The sequence below is a fragment of the Mus caroli genome, chromosome 5 (assembly GCF_900094665.2).
Source record: "Mus caroli chromosome 5, CAROLI_EIJ_v1.1, whole genome shotgun sequence".
Taxonomy (NCBI): domain Eukaryota; kingdom Metazoa; phylum Chordata; class Mammalia; order Rodentia; family Muridae; genus Mus; species Mus caroli.
In genome coordinates this window covers 135,453,439-135,472,561 of record NC_034574.1, presented here as the reverse complement: position 1 = coordinate 135,472,561, position 19,123 = coordinate 135,453,439, and the positions used below count along the sequence as shown (strand labels likewise).

General features: G+C 54.5%; 2 protein-coding genes across 10 annotated transcripts in view; one reads left to right on the top strand and one right to left on the bottom strand.

Annotated features, from left to right (window-relative positions):
• Tnrc18 (trinucleotide repeat containing 18) overlaps window positions 1-10,773 on the top strand; it is a 93,972-nt gene extending 83,199 nt beyond the window's left edge. For all 8 annotated transcript variants that reach the window (XM_021161707.2, XM_021161706.2, XM_029477004.1 and 5 more), the window contains 6 exons: window positions 1,799-1,915; window positions 2,546-2,713; window positions 3,027-4,381; window positions 7,440-7,676; window positions 8,469-8,543; window positions 9,354-10,773. In XM_021161707.2, the coding sequence (XP_021017366.1) occupies window positions 1,799-1,915; window positions 2,546-2,713; window positions 3,027-4,381; window positions 7,440-7,676; window positions 8,469-8,543; window positions 9,354-9,560 (2,159 nt within the window). In that variant the 3' untranslated portion in view covers window positions 9,561-10,773. The remainder of the gene's footprint in view (window positions 1-1,798; window positions 1,916-2,545; window positions 2,714-3,026; window positions 4,382-7,439; window positions 7,677-8,468; window positions 8,544-9,353) is intronic.
• A 2,378-nt stretch (window positions 10,774-13,151) lies between these two features.
• Slc29a4 (solute carrier family 29 member 4) overlaps window positions 13,152-19,123 on the bottom strand; it is a 29,495-nt gene continuing 23,523 nt past the window's right edge. For both annotated transcript variants that reach the window (XM_029477758.1, XM_021163774.2), the window contains exons 7-11: window positions 17,207-17,451; window positions 16,084-16,225; window positions 15,785-15,972; window positions 14,760-15,000; window positions 13,152-13,981 (exon numbers count right to left, since the gene is read on the bottom strand). In XM_029477758.1, the coding sequence (XP_029333618.1) occupies window positions 13,833-13,981; window positions 14,760-15,000; window positions 15,785-15,972; window positions 16,084-16,225; window positions 17,207-17,451 (965 nt within the window). In that variant the 3' untranslated portion in view covers window positions 13,152-13,832. The remainder of the gene's footprint in view (window positions 13,982-14,759; window positions 15,001-15,784; window positions 15,973-16,083; window positions 16,226-17,206; window positions 17,452-19,123) is intronic.

Sequence of the window (19,123 nt, the reverse complement as noted above, 5' to 3'; positions counted from 1 at the left end):
TCTCTTCTTGACTACAAAGCCAGAGACACATGACCAAAGCTACCAAGTTCTGCTGCTTTCTGGGGCTAGAACGTGCCGCCCCCCCCCCCGACCCCCTCATTCTATTACCAGTTTTCTGTTTCCCGACTCCCTCACTGCCTAAGTGTGACTTTCCTGGAACTTGTTCTGAAGATTGACCTTGAACTCAGAGATCTGCATGGCTCTGTGTCCTGTAATGCTGCGACCACATGTGCACCACCATGCCTGGGATTAAGCTTTTCTTCATCTAAAACCTGCTTTGTCCCAGCCTGGTCTACAGAGTGAGTTCCAGGATAACCAGGGCTACACAGAGAAACCCTGTCTCGTAAAACCAAAAAAAAAAAAATAAATAAATAACCCAAGCCAGTAATTGGTTAATTTTTGTGAGAGGCTCATTTTGTTTCTCTCTCTCTCTCTTTTGAATCATTTTAATCTGCTTCATGGTCTCTAGTTCTGCAGTTCACAGTGTGTGCGTGCACAGGAAGTACAGGTCTGTACATGTCAGGCGTTCATGTGGAGGTCAGGGGACGGTTTGCTGGACTGGGTCCTGGGGCTGTAGCTCATGACTTCAGGCTTTTCAGCAAGCACGTCTGCCTACCAGGCCTGTCTTCAAACTTGTCATCCTCCGGCCTCAGGCTCTGAGTGCTGGGATTATAGGCTTGCACCAATACTCTCGGCTTGGCTTTCTCCTCTCCCTTGAGGGTTAATTTTCAAGGAAATCTTTGCTCCGTCAGCACATCAGATTTTTGAAGACTCTCACACGGGGCCTTTTGTTCGTTTGTTTGGATTTCTTCGGCTGCTTTTCGCCTTCTGTGTCCCCTCCTCTTCTTCTAATTAGAGGTTGCCCAGGCATCTTTGTTGATCCTTGGTGAAGAGAGAGATTGAAGAGCCAGTCTGGAGCTCTGCGTGCTGGTGGGGGGGGGGGGGGGCGAAGCGTCTGCTTGGGGCTTCCCCAATACTGGCATGGATAGGTCCTTTCTCCTCAACTGGGCAGAGCCACAGGACCCGTGTCTTTGAGGATTTGGCATTAGCGTTTGCATATTAGGACGGGCTGGTGTGTCCCCATGTTTAGTATCTGGATATACCCAGTACCTCTTGGTCTAGAGCTGCTCAGATCTTTCTATTCATCCTGCTTGTATGGATTCCTTCAGTAGGTATTGGGGTCTCCTGTATCGTTGGCTTTGACCTTACCCTGATTGACTTTGTCTCCCTTCAGAAGAGTAAAGCCAAAGTTATCCAGACTTGGTCAGGTACTCAGGAGGTTGAGGCAGGAGGATCACAAGGTCAAGGCCTCCTTGGGCTATAGAGTTAGTTCAAGGCCAGCCTGGACAACTTCAAGTGAGGCCCTGTCTCAACAGATAAAAGTAAGAACAGTGCCTAGGATGTGGCTGGTTGGTAGAATGCTTGTCCGACACGCATGAGGTTCAACTCAGAACCACCATCAACTGTGACTCTGCTTCTATGGAATGTTCTAGAATGTAGACCTGTGCCTCACTCCCTGTCTGTGACACTCAGAGCTTATGTAGTTGGTAAGGCTTTTCATAGTGGCTTTGGGACTTGTGGATGAGGAGACCCAGAGATGTAGATGGTCATTCATCTGTAGCCCTGGAGTGTAAGAAACAGAGCCAGAAATGAGAGAGCCGACTCTCCATCCTTGACTGGTGAGGCTCTTTACTCCCACACTTGCATACCTATGTATACACCCCAAGTCCTCGAGGGCTGTGCCTCGGTGACACAGGCTGTAGTCCCAGGAGTCTCCCTGACCTGCCCTTCTCCTCAGGGCTGCTGGACCTGGAAGACGACGGAGACCTGATCACCGTGGAGTTTGATGACGGAGACACAGGCAGGATTCCCCTCTCACACATCCGCCTCTTGCCACCTGACTATAAAATCCAATGTGAGTGAGGAACCTATGCCGTGGGGGACAAGAGGGAGGGGTCCCTGAAAAGCCCAGCTGGGGTCCACATACCTAGGCCCTTGCCTGGCTACCTAGCAGCACATACTTGCCTGCACAGTGTTGTCAAGGTTCCCTCCACACATCTCTGGCCTCAGGGTGGCATTTGGTTTTCTTCTTTGTTTCTTCTCTTCTTTGTACGAGTTAGATAAGAGCTTTACCACTAAGCCACACCCCAGCCCCTCACTGGGGGATTCTAGGCAGGGGCTCTACCACTGAGCCACACCCCAGCCCCTCACTGGGGGATTCTAGGCAGGGGCTCTACCACTGAGGCACGCCCCAGCCCCTCACTGGGGGATTCTAGGCAGGGGCTCTACCACTGAGGCACGCCCCCAGCCCCTCACTGAGGGATTCTAGGCAGGGGCTCTACCACTGAGCCACGCCCCAGCCCCTCACTGGTGGATTCTAGGCAGGGGCTCTACCACTGAGCCACATCCCGAGTCCCTCACTGGGGGATTCTAGGCAGGGGCTCTACCTCTGAGCTCCCTAACAGGTGTTAGCTTCAGGTTATCCCACCTATAAGCAAGAAGCCTGGGTCAGTAACACCTGAGACACTGTCCCTCTGTCCTGTAGGTGCTGAGCCCTCCCCAGCACTCCTAGTGCCCAGTGCAAAACGCCGTAGCAGGAAGACCAGTAAAGACACGGGGGAAGTCAAAGAAGGGGCTGCCACAGGGCCTCAGGAGGCTACAGGGGGCAAGGCTCGAGGACGAGGACGGAAACCTAGCACCAAAGCCAAGGCTGGTGAGTTTTCCCGGACTTAGGAGGTGTGAGGATGAAACCACGGTGGGAATTGGATGCTGGGGCTTGGGGCTTCCCGCACATGACTTAGGATAATTCTGTGCTACTGAGTAGTTTCCTATGGCGCACTTCATGATTAAAGGAGTTGGAGAACATTTGAAGGACCCCAGGGGCTTCCACAGGAAGGGACCTTGCCCCAGGTCCTACGGAGGTTTCCACCGGGCCCTCCTAACTAGATCCTCATGCATCCAGTAGGAAGTCTACCTTTCTCCCAGTGTTCTCCACCCCTGACCTCCAGTTGTGATCTCTCCATCAGACAGAGCTGTTGTCCTGGAGGAAGGGGCTGCCACCACTGAGGTCTCCAGTGCTCCCTTGGCCCTGGAACCCATCAGCACTCCAAATTCTAAGAAGAGTACCCCAGAACCAGTGGACAAGCGGGCCCGAGCCCCCAAAGCACGCTCAATCTCTGCACAGCCCAGCCCCGTACCACCCACCTTCTCTAGCTGCGCAACTCCTGAGCCCTTTGGGGAGCTTCCAACCCCCACTACAGCCCCACTCGTCACCATGCCTGTCACCATGCCTGCCACTCGCCCCAAACCCAAGAAGGCTCGGGCCGCTGAAGGGTCCGGTGCCAAAGGTCCCCGGAGGCCAGGGGAAGATGACGAACTGCTTGTCAAACTGGACCATGAGGGGGTCATGTCTCCCAAAAGCAAGAAGGCCAAAGAGGCCCTCCTCCTGCGGGAAGATCCAGGGCCGGGGGGTTGGCCGGAGTCCACAGGGTTGCTCAGCCTGGGCAGCTACTCACCAGCTGTTGGCAGCAGTGAGCCCAAGGCCACCTGGCCCAAGGGTCTGGATGGAGACCTCACTCAGGAGCCCGGGCCAGGTCTTCCTTTAGAAGATCCTGGCAGCTCCAAAAACCCAGACAAGGCCCAGGCTGAACAAGATGGGGCAGAGGAGTCAGAGACCACTTCCAGCAGCAGCAGCAGCAGCAGCAGTAGCAGTAGCAGCAGCAGCAGCAGCAGCAGCAGCAGCAGTAGCAGCAGCAGCAGCGGTTCAGAGACAGAAGGCGAGGAGGATGCTGAGAAGAACAGGGAGGATGGCCGGGGTGCAGGGGGCCGGACCTGCAGTGCTGCGAGCTCCAGGGCCTCTTCTCCTGCCTCCTCCTCCTCTTCCTCCTCCTCTTCTTCCTCCTCTTCTTCTTCCTCCTCTTCCTCCTCCTCTTCCTCCTCTTCATCCTCTTCCTCCTCTTCTTCCTCTTCCTCCTCTTCCTCCTCTTCCTCTTCCACCACAGACGAGGACTCTTCTTGCAGCTCAGATGACGAAGCAGCCCCTGCACCCGCCGCTGGTCCCTCTACCCAGCCAGCGCTCCCCACGAAGGTATCCAAGCCACCTAGCAAGGCACGCTCCTCTGCCCACTCCCCAGGCAAGAAGGCACCCACCACTACCCAGCCACCGCCCCAGCCCCCACCCCAGCCCCAGCAGACTCTTCAGCCCAAGACCCAGGCTGGGGCTGGGGCCAAGAGCCGACCCAAGAAGAGAGAAGGCGTACACCTGCCTACCACCAAGGAGCTGGCCAAGCGGCAGCGGCTGCCGTCTGTGGAGAACAGGCCTAAGATCGCAGCCTTCTTACCTGCCCGGCAGCTTTGGAAGTGGTTTGGCAAGCCCACCCAGGTAAAGTTCCTAGAAGGGAATCATGGGGTGAGGGGGACCTGAGTTCCAGAAGGAGCACCCTGGGTTCCAAAATTCACTTTAACCCAGAGTTCCACGTCCTGTACAGAGTGGCCCTGCTCTCATATTTCACAGCCTTCATTTTGAAGCTGAGTGTGAACCCTGCAGAGACCCACACAGGCTCTCCTATGATGCTCAAGCCAGAGAAAGAGGGCTTTCCAAACCCCTCAGCAGCCAGCCTGCTTGTCATATCACCCTGCCTTTGAACCTCAAGTTCCGAACCCTGAAGCAGCAAATGACCAGAGTGAACACCTTTCCCCCGGCTCGCACCCTGTGTAGACTCTAAGCAAGCAGCCTCTGTGTGGCAGACTGGGGGTCATAACTCTTCCCTGACAGTTGGGAATGGTCCTCCAGAAGCCAGTTCTAAGCACACCCCCAACCCACTCTCATCATCTATCAACCTACATATGCCAAAGGTACATGTGCACACACCTGCTCGTGCATCCTGGCACCAAGTGTTCACACGGATGCACATTCAGGCACACACGTGCATGCACGGGTGCGATAATGAATTGAACAGTGCTGACTCCCACCAACCACACACTGCCATGTTTGGAATACTCCATCCACGGTAGTGGCGCCATGTTGGAAGTTGTAGAAACTTGTGGAAAGTGGAACCCTGGCAGGGTGGGTCCCGAGGATGCGGTTGTTATTGCTGACCACTTCCTGTCTTCCTGGTCAACTGAGACGTGAACAGCTGCCACATTCTCTCCTGGCCAGCAGTTTTACCCAAGCACGTCGTATCAAATAACCCTGAAGTAGACCTTTGGAGACCATGAGCCAAAATACATCATCCCTCCTTTTTTTAAAGTTTTCTTGCTAGGAAAGGCAGTGGTGCACGCCTGTAATCCCAGCACTTGAGAGGGAGGCAGAGGCAGGTGGATCTCTGAGTTGGAGGCCAGCCTGGTCTACAGAGCCAATTCTAGGACAGTCAGGGCTACGCAGAGAAACCCTGTCTCAAAATAACAACAAAACAAAGTCTTTCTTCTTTTTTTTTTTTTTGTTTAATCTATCAGGTATGTGGGTAGCAGTGAGGAAAGTGATTATAAATGAAGCACAGGGATGTGAACCCATGACATAGGACTACACAGGAATACAGTCATACGTGTCCACCCACACATACATGCAGTATACATGGGACAAGGTACTCATGGATACACTTCCAGTGAGGGTATTGCCAGGAGCTATTCTGGAAGCTTCCATGTCCACCCATGCCTGTGGGTGGAGAGATTCAGAGCCCAGTGTGTTGCCCAGGTTCCCCTCCCTCACAGTAACAACATTCTCTCTGTATAGCTGAGGACGAACTTGAGTGCCTGATCCTCCTGCATACTGGGGTTACAGCCACGTACTACCATGTCCTCGTGGTGACATCCTGAGGATGGAAGCCAGGGCTCCCTGCGTGCTGCGTGAGCCCAGCACCAGTCCTAGACACCATTGCTCTAGTCTCCTGTGAAGTGCTGGGTGTCCTAGTGAGGAAGCCATCCAGGAATAAACTGCTCATAGCAGGTCCAGCAGGCAGCAAAGAAAAAGGGGGGCGTCCTAGGCCTTGAACTCCCTTGAGGGTGTTCCTTAATGACCTACTGACCTCACAAGTCCCGCCCTACCGCTTCCTCACCTCTTCTCAGTAACTCCATCCTGGGTAGCCAAGACCTACACCAGAGGCTCTGGGAATAGTCAGTAATTGAGCTTTAGTAGCCAGGCTCACATGTAGGGTTTCCCTATTCACAGGCCCATCCTGGACTTGCTCTTAGCCTCCCTGTGCCTAGGCCAGCGCCCCCAGGCTGTGTGTCCAGCTCTGTCGGGTGTCCCTAGCGGTTGGAACCCCTTTTCTGCCCAGTTGTGCTACTTCAGCAGAGATAGGAGTTGGGGATTAATAGGGACAGTTTGGGGGTACCTGGTGGCCTCCCTCAGTGTTTGCGGACACCCTGGCTCATGTGTGTCATCAGCTCCTAAGTTCAGTGAGGCTGGAGAGGTGGGGATTCAGTAATCTCAGAGTCAAGGGCTTTTTCTTTACCCCCCCCCGCCCCTTTTCAGTGGCATATTGAGGAATTCCAGGCTCAGTGAGAGAGCCTGTGGCATGTGTCCTTAATTCCAGCATTCAGCAGGCAGAAGCAGGCTTACCTCTGTGAGTTCGAGGCCAGCCTGGTCTACATAGTGAGTTTCCAGGACAGCCAGGGCTACATCATGAGGCTCTGTCTCCAAGAAAGAAAGAAGGCCCAAAGGGCTGGAGAAATGGCTCAGAAATTACTAAAGCACTGAGCCAGGGTTTGAATCCCAGCACCTACATTGGTGGCTCACCAAGGCCGGTAACTTTAGTTGCAAAGGCTCTGAAACCTTTCTCCTTTCTCCTGCCTCTGTGGGCATCTGCACACTCAGATGCACACGCACAAAGACACACACAATGGGTGGATGGAGAGAATAAAGGAAGATCCCTCTGCCTGCCACATACATGTAACCTGCATGTTCATATATGCATGTGTACGTGTACACAAACACGTACACTCCCCCTTGTTGCTAGGAGAAACTACTTGAGATGATCAGCTTGTGAAAAGGAAAGGTTGGTTTTGGCTCATTGTCTCCACCTACCATGTGCTGGTTCCTGCTCCATCGCGCCCGCGAGAGGGCTCAGCTAATACAGGAGCACACGCTGCAGAAGCTATTCTTGACTGGCAAGAGATAGAGAGCAAAGAGCAGAGGCCTGATAGCTCCTTTTAAGACCGCACCTCCTGTTACTTGTTAACTCTTGTCAGACACTAGCTCTAAACTGTGTTCCACTCCCGCAGTAGCACCTTAAGTGTCAACTCAGGGGTAGGCGGGAACGCTTCCAAGCTGAGGCTAAGGCACCCCTTCCATGCAGACCCCAAGGGTTCATGGCAGGTGACTCAGGTCCAGGGATCGGGGATCCAGATCTGCCCAGACTGCCTGGTGGGGTGCCTTGCCTTTGGCTCTGTGGCTTTGGGCACAGTGCTGGACTCTAGCTGTGATTTTTCACGTCCCACAGCGGCGAGGCATGAAAGGCAAGGCTCGCAAGCTCTTCTACAAGGCCATCGTCCGAGGCAAGGAGATGATCCGAATCGGCGACTGTGCAGTCTTCCTGTCAGCCGGCCGCCCCAACCTGCCCTATATTGGCCGGATCCAGAGCATGTGGGAGTCCTGGGGCAACAATATGGTGGTTCGTGTCAAGTGGTTCTACCATCCAGAGGAGACCAGCCCGGGCAAGCAGTTCCATGAGGGCCAGGTGAGTGTCCCTGGTGGGAACTGAAAGAGACCCTGGTGTGTAAAGGTAGACCCATGGTGTTTCATTTCTGTTGACGTGATAAAATACCCTGCCGGAAAGCAGGAGTAAGGATTTTCTTTTAGCTGACAGTTCTTTGTTATAGATAGACAGACAGATAGATAGATCAGCTTTGTGGGGAGTCACAGTGGCAGGAGCATGAGGCAGCTTGACTGTTGACAGTCAGGAGCAGAGAGAACGAACACGTTCATGCTTAGTGCTCAGCTTGCTTCCTCTACTCCTGTAGTCCAAGGTTCCCTGTGCAGGGAATAGAACCGCCCACAGTGGACTAGGTCTTAATTAACAAAATCAATATAATCCCCATGAGATGTACCAACAACCCAGCCCTACTAAGTGCCTGATTGAGACTCTTCCCAGATAAGTCTAGGTAGAATCAAATTGGCAATTTAAAACCATTACACCGGGTTGGAGAGATGGCTCAGCGGTTAAGAGCACTGACTGTTCTCCCGAAGGTCCTGAGTTCAATTCCCAGCAACCATATGGTGGCTCACAACCATCTGTAATGGGATCTGATGCCCTCTTCTGGGGTGTCTGAAAACAGCTACAGTGTACTTTCATATAACAAATAAATCTTAAAAACAAACAAACAAAAAAAAAAACCATTACACCATTTGTGGCTGGGCATGCTGGGAACAGTGGCCCTACCGGTGGGAAGGGAGTTTGTACAGTGGGCCTGGAATCTCAGATGGGAGGAAAACAAGGCTAAGACTTCCTCTCATCCCTCCCTCCCCCCAGCACTGGGACCAGAAGTCGGGGCATAGCCTCCCTGCAGTCCTGCGGGCCTCCAGCCAGAGGAAGGACTTCATGGAGGTGAGAAGCAGCGGTGGGCTCTTGGTGCTGACTGAGGGCAAGCTCCGTCCAGATGGGGTGGGCCTCAAGCTTTCTGCTCTGTCCCTCCTGGCCTCCCTTCCTCTCTCCCTCCCTCCCTGCCTCCCCCACCCCTCTCTCTCATCTGTGGCTCTGGGCTGCTGGAGTCTGTGTCTCTGTCCCATCTGCTCACTGAATCTGCCTTTGTCCTGGTGTCTCCTCATCTCCTAGTGCCCCTTTCCTTTCTGTGTCTTGCTCTGGCATTTGCAGGTATATCTGTTTGTCTCTTCTTCTGTTGTGTCTCTCACTTTTCTTTCCTGTGTACACACACACACACACACACACACACACACACACACACACACTTTGGTACCTGTGGTGGCGAGTGTGCATGCGGATGTGGGTAGAGGTTCACTGTCACCATTGGGAGACTTCCTGACACCAAACCCAGAGCTCACTGATACAGCTGGTCTTACTAGCCAGCTTGCTCCAAAGGTCCTGTCTCTGTGGTCCAAGGCTGAGATTTCAGGCGGACTACCACACCCGTCTGCTGCTACAAGGCTTCTGGGGCTCTGAACACAACGGGGATGGCATTATGTCATCCTGTGTCCCCTTGCTACCTGTTTCCCTCCATCTCTTCATCTCTCTTGGTCTCTGTCATTGTCTCTCCATCTGTTGCTTGTCCCTCTTTGTTCCCATCTGTCTCTCTATCGCTCTGTCTCTGTCTCCAGGTCTCTGCCCTTAGGGCATCCCAGGGTCTCCCTGATCCAGGAGGGTTCCCTCCAGTCCCTAACACCCACTGTGTCCCCACAGCGTGCCCTGTACCAGTCCTCCCACGTGGATGAGAATGATGTGCAGACAGTGTCCCACAAGTGCCTGGTGGTGGGCCTGGAGCAGTACGAACAGATGCTGAAGACCAAGAAATACCAGGACAGCGAGGGCCTCTACTACCTCGCGGGCACCTATGAGCCCACCACAGGCATGATCTTCTCCACGGACGGCGTGCCTGTGCTCTGCTGAGCGCCGCCCACCCAGCGGGGCCCACAGAGACCCCCCCCTCCCCACCACTGCCATGGCGCGGGACCACGTGTGTTGTGTGCATGCCAGTGTGCTTGTGGGCGTGTGCATGTGGCCAGGTGGACGCCCCAGGCAAGTGTGAGTGTGTACATGTGTGTGCCCGTATGCATGCACGTGTGTGCACACATGTGCACACATTTCCAGACCCTTTCTGGTCATCCCCTGGTGCCCTCATGCTGAGATTTCCCCCCAACCTCAGCTATCAGGGTCCGGCTCTGCTGTCCCCTCAGGGTCACCTCAGCGAGGAGGACTTCCCTCCGGCACTTTGTCTGCACTCGATGAGGCTGCCCTCTGAGCTCTGGGCCTGTGTAGACTCTTTGATTCTGTGGATGGGGTAAGGGAGAGTTCCAAGGACCCAAACTGGTGTTTGGTGTAGAGTTCAGCCACACCCAGCACGGAGCCCATCCAAGACCTCCTACCATGGGCCAGGGGGGCCCCAACGCCAGCCAGCCTCACCAATCACCCGGGGAATCCGGGCGTCCGCATGCCCGGCCTCCACCCTCTCAGGACAGCCTGGAATTGGGGAACAAGGCAGGGAGGGCAGCCCAGGAGCGTCACCATACCCCTTGGGCCCCCCAGCCCAGACCCTTACACTACAGAAATCCCCAATGGTGCTGAAATCCGCGCCCACGCCCGGCACGGCCCGCCCGGCCCCTCCACCAGGAGGATCCGAAAGGTTACCTGTACAGTTTACTGTAGCCTGCCCCTGTATCATACACCTTTAAATGGAGTCAACTTTTTAATTATATATATAAAGATAAATATATATAAATATATATATAAACTTTTTAAAACTGTGAAAAATAGCTATGAAATTATAAAAAAAAAACACATTCTGACGTGCAGAATATTATTTTTTATTTCCTGTTAGATCGTGAATGTCTAGCACCGGCTTCATGCCTCCCCCCACTCCCCTGTACCCTCACCCCTGCCCATGTGTACTGTATGTGCCCCCAAATGGATGAGAGATGGAAATAGAAAGAGGGGGCCCGAGCCCAGCCCCCAGCTCAGCCCGAAGCACTTAACCAGCCCCCCTGTGCCTGCCAGACCCCAGTGGGGTCCCCGGAGGCTTTGAGCAGACAATCTTGAAGGAAGGAAAAGCCAGATTTCGGTTTTGTTTTTTCTTTTCTTTTGGGGGTGGGGGGTAATTACTGTTTCCTGATTTTTTTTTTAAAGTTTCTTTTGGAATTTTGTTTGTTGGCAAATTCTGTGTGATCTTTTTTCATAAAAAAAAAAAAAGGAAAGAAAAAGAGAAAAGAAAAAAATTTAATTGGAAAAATACTATGTCTTCGGAGTGACTTATTTTGGGGTCCTGGAATGAATGGTAGAATTGGTGTAGAGGATCCAGGCGGGGCTCCTGTTCTGGAGCGCCCAAAGATGGAGGGAGGCTGGAACCACACAACACTGGTTGTCAGTGACAGGAGCCCCACGTGCCGGGGAGGGGGCGGCAAACTAGAGGGCACAGCTGCTCTACTGGGCACAGAGATGAGTTTGGTCCAGCATTTCAGGAAGTTCTCGAAGCCAAGGTGATCTGTCTTGTTTAAAATTCAAGAGCAAGGGCCTGGAGAGACGATGGCGCCGGAGTTAGGAGTGCCTGTTGCCCTTGCAGAAGAACTGAGTTCAGTACCCAGTACCCACACGGCAGCCCACAACCATACGTAACTCTAATTCTAAGGATCTGACGCCCTCTTCTGACCAGGCTTCATGTGGTGCATACATACATGCAGGCAAAACACATAAATCTAAAACCTTCTCAGAGCTACAGGTGTTTAGGAAGATGCCTGCCTGAGTCCCATAACCATAAAACGCAAGCAAGCAGGCATGGCTGTGCCCTGCGCCCCCCCCCCCCCCGGGAGCCCAGTGCTGAGTATGCCAGTCCAGCCAAACAGCAAGCCCCAGGTCAGTGAAAACCTGTCACAGAGTGGGTAGTGCGTGAGGGTTGACACCTCAGGATGCCCGCTGGCCTCCACATCCAGGCAAACATAGGGGTCCAGCCCACATGCGGAAGGGTCAGGGTCACACACCCGTGTCTGGGTGGGGAATAGTTCTGGGGCCTGTGGAAGCTAGATTGGAGGACTGGCCAGCCAGAAGTGTAAATCTGCACGGATAGACAGGGTGGGGGGTGGCAACTAGTGGTAACGTGGGAAGGCGGGGCTAGAGGTTGCAAGGAAGCAGGTGGTGAGTGGGAAGAATCGCACTGTTGCCATCTAGCGTCCACCTGTGGTATTACCACAGCCTTGGTCTGGGACCCTCAAGGGTTGCATAGCAAGTCTCTGAGGCTACAGGACTTTCAAGTCCCCATTTTCCAATTCCATTCTTTGGAGATGCAGAACAGGGAAAGGAGGCCTCTGGACCTGGACCTGGGGAGGCGGCTCAGTGAGTAACAGCATTAGCTATACAAGCAGGAGGACTGAGTTTGAATCCACAGAACTCTCTTCTAGAAATTAGTATGGCTAGCGGGGCTGGTAACAGGTGGATTCTAGGGGCTCACTGGCCAGCCAGTCTAACCTAAATGTTGGGGAGCAGGTTAGGTGAGACAAGATGGTGTAGTAATAATGGACATTGGTTGTCTTCTTGCTTCTGTGCACACAAGCGCACACCGCACACACATGCACACACACAGCAACACCACACAGGGAGGGAGAGAGAGAATATGTCTCTAAATTGTCACCAGACATGCACGCGCGTGTGCACACAGAGAGAGAGAGAGAGAGAAGAGAGAGAAGAGAAGAGAAGAGAAGAGAAGAGAAGAGAAGAGAAGAGAAGAGAAGAGAAGAGAAGAGAAGAGAAGAGAAGAGGTCTAAATTGTCACCAGAACTGGGAACTGTAACTGGGAAGAATTCATTACTGGCTTTGAGCAGCCTGCCTCCCAGACCCAGAGTGGGTAGAGCCAGGACCAGTACACTCCCCGTTTTGAGCTCTTCCTGTGAGCCAGATGCAGAAATCCATATATTTTCCTGTCCTCGCAGGGGCAGCGGTTGCTAAGGCCAGTGCAAGCCCCAGGCGCTCAGCACTAGGCAATCATCAGTTCTAAAAACAGCTAGCTCAGGACAGGTGGGACCACAAGTGTGTCAGCATTGTGGGGAAGACACCCCATCAGGACCCCATTTTAATCTCCCCACCCTACCCGGTGGCTCACTTCCCAGGCCTCCCCCCACAAACACGTCCTCAGGACAGCGGTGGGCAGTCTCTGCCATCTTTAATGGCCAGTGCGGTAGTCAGAGAACACACAGGTAGACAGGACACAGCAGGGACTGGTACAGGGTGGTCACAGCTGGGGCCACAGTGTGTGGAGAGGCAAGTGTCCCGGCTCAGCAAAAGCTCTCTTTGGCAGGAGGTCCTCCAGCCGATCGTGGCACCCACGAGTCCAATCCTCACCTTGCAGCCACTTGCCAGGGTTTCAAGTGTGTCATGTCATCACTTGACTCTCAGTGGACAGGAGTGGGGCAGCCTAGGTCACAAGTGGACCTCAGCTGTCCCTGCATGATGAATAAGTTGAATGGAACAGGAAAGAAATGGGACGTCCCTGTTAGCCGTGGCCCTTAGCCTGTGCTCTAAGGGGGGGGGGGAGGGTGCATGGGGAATTTCTCCACCTAAGGTGGGTGCACCTAGGTCATCTCTGTTGCTATGACTACAGGAGGCCTGCGTAGACCTAGGAATGAGTTTTCCAGACTTGATGCTTTATGTGTGTGGGGGCAGGGGGAGGGTTGTGAAGAAGTGTCTAAGAACGAGAAAGGGACGGAATGGAGTTGGGGACTTTCCTCCAAGATTTCTAATACAGGGAGGTGCCCCCCTGACCAGTAAATGAAAACCACATCGAAGACCATGGGACCACACAGTGGGGTCACACTGAAGGGAGTCAGCTCAGACTGTGGCCAGTCATTCCGAGTGGCTCTGAGACTCAATAAGCGCCCCCATGATGTGTGACAGATGCTGAGCCACCATGATGTGTGACAGATGCTGGGCCTCTGGACACAGAGGGTGAAGGGCAGGTATCTGACCAAACAAGGACACGGGGAGGCAGTGCCCTGGGCGGTGAAGACAAGTTCCAGCTGTTTTGGGCAACTGGGACAAGGTGGCAAGGTGGCGTTAGTGGCTTAGGAGGTGGCCAGGACCCCGCAGGCACTGAGGCAGGGGTGGGAGGGTCCTCAGGCCTTGGGGTAACTGGCCCAGGCAGCTCTTCCTGGGCAGGGGGCAGGATCGGGTGGGCCCGGCTCAGGGACCGACAGGGATGGAGTCATTGGCGGCGGCGGTGGCTGTTTGAAAGCAGCTGCCGTGGGCATCTCGGGTGAGGCTGTAGGTGCAGTAGGCCACGGCAGAGCCCAGGGTCAGCCCCGACATGTAGGACACAGTCATGGTGTTTCCTGTGGACGAGAGTGGGTTGAGTTAGAGGGGCTGAGGCTGCACTGTGCTAGACAATCTCTGTGGCCATGGCTTCTCACGTGTGCACTGTGGTGACAGTTGCCAGGGCTCCATAGACTGTGAGACTGTGCTCTACCACTGAGCCACACCCCAGCCCCTCACTGGGGGATTCTAGGCAGGGGCTCTACCACTGAGCCACGCCCTCAGCCCCTCCCTGGGGGATTCTAGGCAAATGCTCTACCACTGAGCCACGCCCCCAGCCCCTCCCTGGGGGATTCTAGGCAAATGCTCTACCACTGAGCCACGCCCCCAGCCCCTCACTGGGGGATTCTAGGCAAATGCTCTACCACTGAGCCACGCCCCTAGCCCCTCACTGGGGGATTCTAGGCAGGTGCTCTACCACTGGGCCATGTCTCAGGACTTTTGCACACATGGCTCCCTCTGCTTAGATGCCATTCCTTACAGCTTCCTGTATCTGTCTTCCTCATTTCTTCCTCCAGGATTTTGCTCAAAAGCCATCTTCTCAGAAAAATCTTGCAAGATTGTTCTCTTTACATCATGGCTCCCCAGTCCTTGCATCTGCCCTAACTTCTCAGACTAATAGCCCCTAGGACTTACAACCGTGAGACATAACACATCTGTCTGTTGCCTCGGTTTATTGGCCATCTCTATCTCAGAACTGTAACCCCGCAAATGTGGGCAGCATCATGTCCCGCTGCTTAGGAGAGCGCTAGGTGTACAGGCTCAAGCCCTTACGTACGTGGGTCCCATGGGTCTTACCTGCCAGTTCCCGCTGCTTGGGGCTCACTTTTCCAGCTGCCAGGATCATGGGCACACTGCCAAAGTAGCCATTGCTGATGCCCATTAGCAGCGAGAAGACACAGGGCCAGGCAGGGTGGCGGAGGGCGGGCATGCCACTGGGGTACACACACAGGATGAAGAGGGGGATGAAGACCACACGCAGGCAAGAGCAGGCGAGCAGGTGAGTGCCCCGCCAGTCCACAGGCAGGGCTGCCAGGATCTGCAGAGAGCAGGGAGTCTGGGATTACCCACCCAGCCATGAGCCCGTCTCTCTGCCAGCCAGGCCCTCCAGTTACACCCTGTGCCTGACAACCTTGACTGGGTCCAGCTTACCTCACAAGGGCCGCACCATCTCATAACCTGCCCCCTTTACAGTACTGGTGATAGAAGGTGAAACCTGGAATATGCTAGACAAACACTCTAATGGTGAGCTATGCCTCTGGTCCCTCCCAATACTTCCCTAAAGGATTCTAGGCAGGGGCTCTACCACTGACCCACATCCCAGCCCCTCACTGGGGATTCTAGGCAGGTGATCTACCACTGAGCCACGCCCCAGCCCCTCACTGGGGGATTCTAGAGCACTCCTGGTGAAGGGCTTGTAGTGTAGCTCAGTGGTAGAATGCTTGCCCCACAAGGCCAAGGTCCTGGGTCCCACTCTGCATACTCCACAGTATTCAGCAAGCTGTCTGCAAAGAGACATGAGCTGCAGCATGGCTAGGGTGCCACTGGAGTGCCCTACCTACTTGTGTGACAGATGTGCTGCCCAGCTGGCAGCCTGTGCCTGTGTCATCCTCAGACAGATCCACGAGTGACTGTGGGGCAGGAGAATCAGGGCTGATTCTAGCCTGAAGCACAGTTGATACCAAAGAGACCAGGCAGGGGCCATACTCCATAGGACAGTGTTAGAGATGGTGACACTCACAGCTACCATTCTTCCCACCCGTACCCTCAGCCTGAAATACCAGAGCCTTCCTAGGGTTCCCCAAAGCCACCCTGTGGCTCACCTTGCCCACAAAGTCTGACAGGTTGAACACGGCCATGACCAGGATGGGTAGCCATTCCCCCAGCACGCAGTGGCGGATCTCGGACTCCAGGCCCGGAAACAGGCACAGTGTAATGAAGTAGGTTACCGCAATGGACAGCATGTCGGCCCAGATGACCCGCGCCACGACGTATCGGTGCAACAGCAGGGCTTGGGGGGAGGGGAGTGAGGAATGTTAGAGGCTGGCGCTCATGGGGCCCCTGCTGTCTCAGCCCGGGTGACAGCCACGGACGCCACCGGACTCCACAGTATCACAGTTACCTCTGAAGGTGGGCCAGCTTCGTTTGACTCGTGGCCGGGGCACATCAAAACGCATGTAGACTCCACTGTTACTGTGGGTCACCTCGTGAGCCGGGCTCTCCTTCGGGGACCTGCTGCTGGACAGGGCTGGAGTTTGGTGCTCCTGTGTGTCAAAGAATGATGGGAGTCATGGGTCAGATACCCAGAGCAAATGGTGGAGCCACAGTCATCTAGACATTAAGTTAGCACTTGCTGTATGCACTTCCTTATCAAGGGATACTATTTACCTGCCCTGCTTCCCTCCGCCCAGCCTTAAGTCACAGAGCCTTAAGTCACACAGCCCTGGAACCTGGGCTGGAGCTGGGTGGAAGGGTAATGCAGAATGTGACCACCAGATGGCGCTCTAGCTTTCCAGAACTGCAGAACTGCAGATCGGCTAATCCAAGGAGTTGGTAGTAAGAAGTAATGATCTGGGCCCCCAATGGAGGAGCTAGAGAAAGTACCCAAGGAGCTGAAGGGAACTACAACCCTATAGGTGGAACAACAATATGAACTAACCAGTACCCCGGAGCTTTTGTCTCTAGCTGCATATGTATCAAAAGATGGCCTAGTCGGCCATCACTGGGAAGAGAGGCCCATTGGTCATGCAAACTTTATATGCCCCAGTACAGGGGAACGCCAGGGCCAAAAAGTGGGAGTAGGTGGGAAGAGGGATGGGGGGGGAGGGTATGGGGGACTTTTGGGATAGCATTGGAAATGTAAATGAGGAAAATACCTAATAAAAAATATTTAAAAAGGAAAAAAAACGAAGTAATGATCTATGTTCGGGTCCTCACAGAGGCAACTCCTGAGCTGTAATGGAAGGGGGCTCATTATAGGAGTCCCCTGGCTTCCATTAATCCTACTTTTGAGGTTCTGTTAATTTACCACAGATCCCGGGCTCTTCTCCCTGGCCATAGGCTGGAAAGCCCTCACTTCCTACTGTCCCAACAGGGTGTCATGGAAGGTGATCCACAGAATGGAATTTCTCAGGGTACAGAAACAAACCTGCAGCTCGAGACTGAGGGATCAATAACAGGGCCGACGAGGAACTCTTCAGGCGCCTGTGTGGGAGAAGGAGGCCAGGCCAGGCCACGACACTTACAAAGTGGATGTCTCCGGATGCGACATCATGGTGCACTCGGTAGCCTGCCCGGACGGGGCGGCTGTCACGGGGCCGAGTGGTATAGTAGAGCACAAAACGGCTGCGCCGCACCAGCAGGTGCAGCAGGAAGCACAGGAGCTCCAAGCCCGCAGACACCAGGAAGAAGATGATGGTGCTGGCCCGCTCGTCCGGGAGCAGCAGCTTAGTGAGGATTCGACTCAGAGAGATCATCACCCCTGCCGTGCCTGGAGGGAGGCAGTGGCACATCAACATTCCTGAAGCCTCTATCACCCGCGCCACCCTCTGATGCTCTACCACCCTTGCTCCACCCCACTCCACCCCATCCACCAGCCCTTCCTCACTGGGTCCTCTCCGCTCCATCCTCCTACTGTCCCGGGCCCCCCACCCACAGCACCTGGTCCATACTGGCCCATCATCCTACAAGACCCCACAGCCTGCACCCTGTCCAAGCCTTGGCTCCTCCTAGCCCCTCCCTACATTGCCAAGCCCCACCAGTTACCAGTTCCATCTTGTCTGGGCTTCTCTCTAAGCCTTCTCCAGCCACTTGCAACCCCTCTCCTTGTCTCCCTGCCCCCAGCCCTGATGAATCTGCTCTCACCAGCCCCACCCCTCTGTCTATCCATCCAGCCTGCTTCAGCTCCCCTTCCCCCAGGGCCCCCCCACAACCCCTGTCTGATTCTGCCATCCACTCACACACCATGGGCACCATCACTAGGCTCTTGTTGGGCATCCTGCCTTGACTTGAGCTGCTCCCTACAAGGAGGACACAAGGCTCCTGCCTTCCTAGGCTTGATGGCAAGAGGCCACAGACAAGACACAGAAACACATAACAGTGGTACAGGGTGTACGCCCGGGCAGAGGATGTGGTGAGAGGGGGAAGGATCGGAGCATCTTATCCTGGAAGGGGACAGCTGAGCCTGCAGTTAAGTCTGCAGTACACAGGAGCCAGGCACACGGACTGAGAGCGAGCACATCAAACAGGTAAGAGGCTTGAGCACGTGTGAAATACTGAGAGGTCCCTCCCACCCCCAGAGCAAGGGCCAGCTGGAGGAGGGTGTCAGGGTGGGCAAGTTGGCCGCAGATAACCCATGAAGGTTTGCCTGAGTTCAACCCACAGCCACAGGGCAATGTGAGGCAGGACTTGTTCTGTCCACCATGTGCTGATGAAGATGGACAGGGCTCTGAACAAGTCTGTCTCAGGGGAGCTCTCGGCTACTGCATTACAGTTCCAAAGGGATCCACCATCCTCATGGGCCAGCCTCACAGATTCCACTGTAAAAATCTACCGGTTTCGGGTGTGAACGTGGCTCAGTTGGTAGAGTTTTTGTTAAGCGTGCATGGCATCCTGGTCCCAACACAGTGTAAAGATAGTAGGGCGGCACGTGCCTAGAACCCCAACACTCAGGAATCGGGAGCAGGGGCATCAGGAGTTCAAGGTTATCCTCAGCTATACATAGTTGCAAGCCAGCCTGGGCTACAAGAGACCCTGTCTCAGCCCAACCACAAAAAATCTGCAGGCTTGCAAAGCCACCTGTGTGCTGGCCGCCTCCCAGAAGTTAGCCTTATGTGGTACGGTTTGATGTACCAGGCAGCACGTGGCAGAAGGAGCCCACAGCAGGCTGCCATGGAGGGGCCATGGAGAGCAGCCTCTGAGGATGGCACTGGCTAAGCCCGGTTGCTTGTCTCATTGTGACTAGCTACAGAATAGAAGGCAAGACCTAGTAGACTCAGACTGTACCCGGAGGGCATGTCTAGGGGTCTTTTGGGGTCTGAGCACTGGATAAACTTCAGGCTTGAGTGCCGGGCGTGGTGGCGCACGCCTTTAATCCCAGCACTCGGGAGGCAGAGGCAGGCGGATTTCTGAGTTCGAGGCCAGCCTGGTCTACAAAGTGAGTT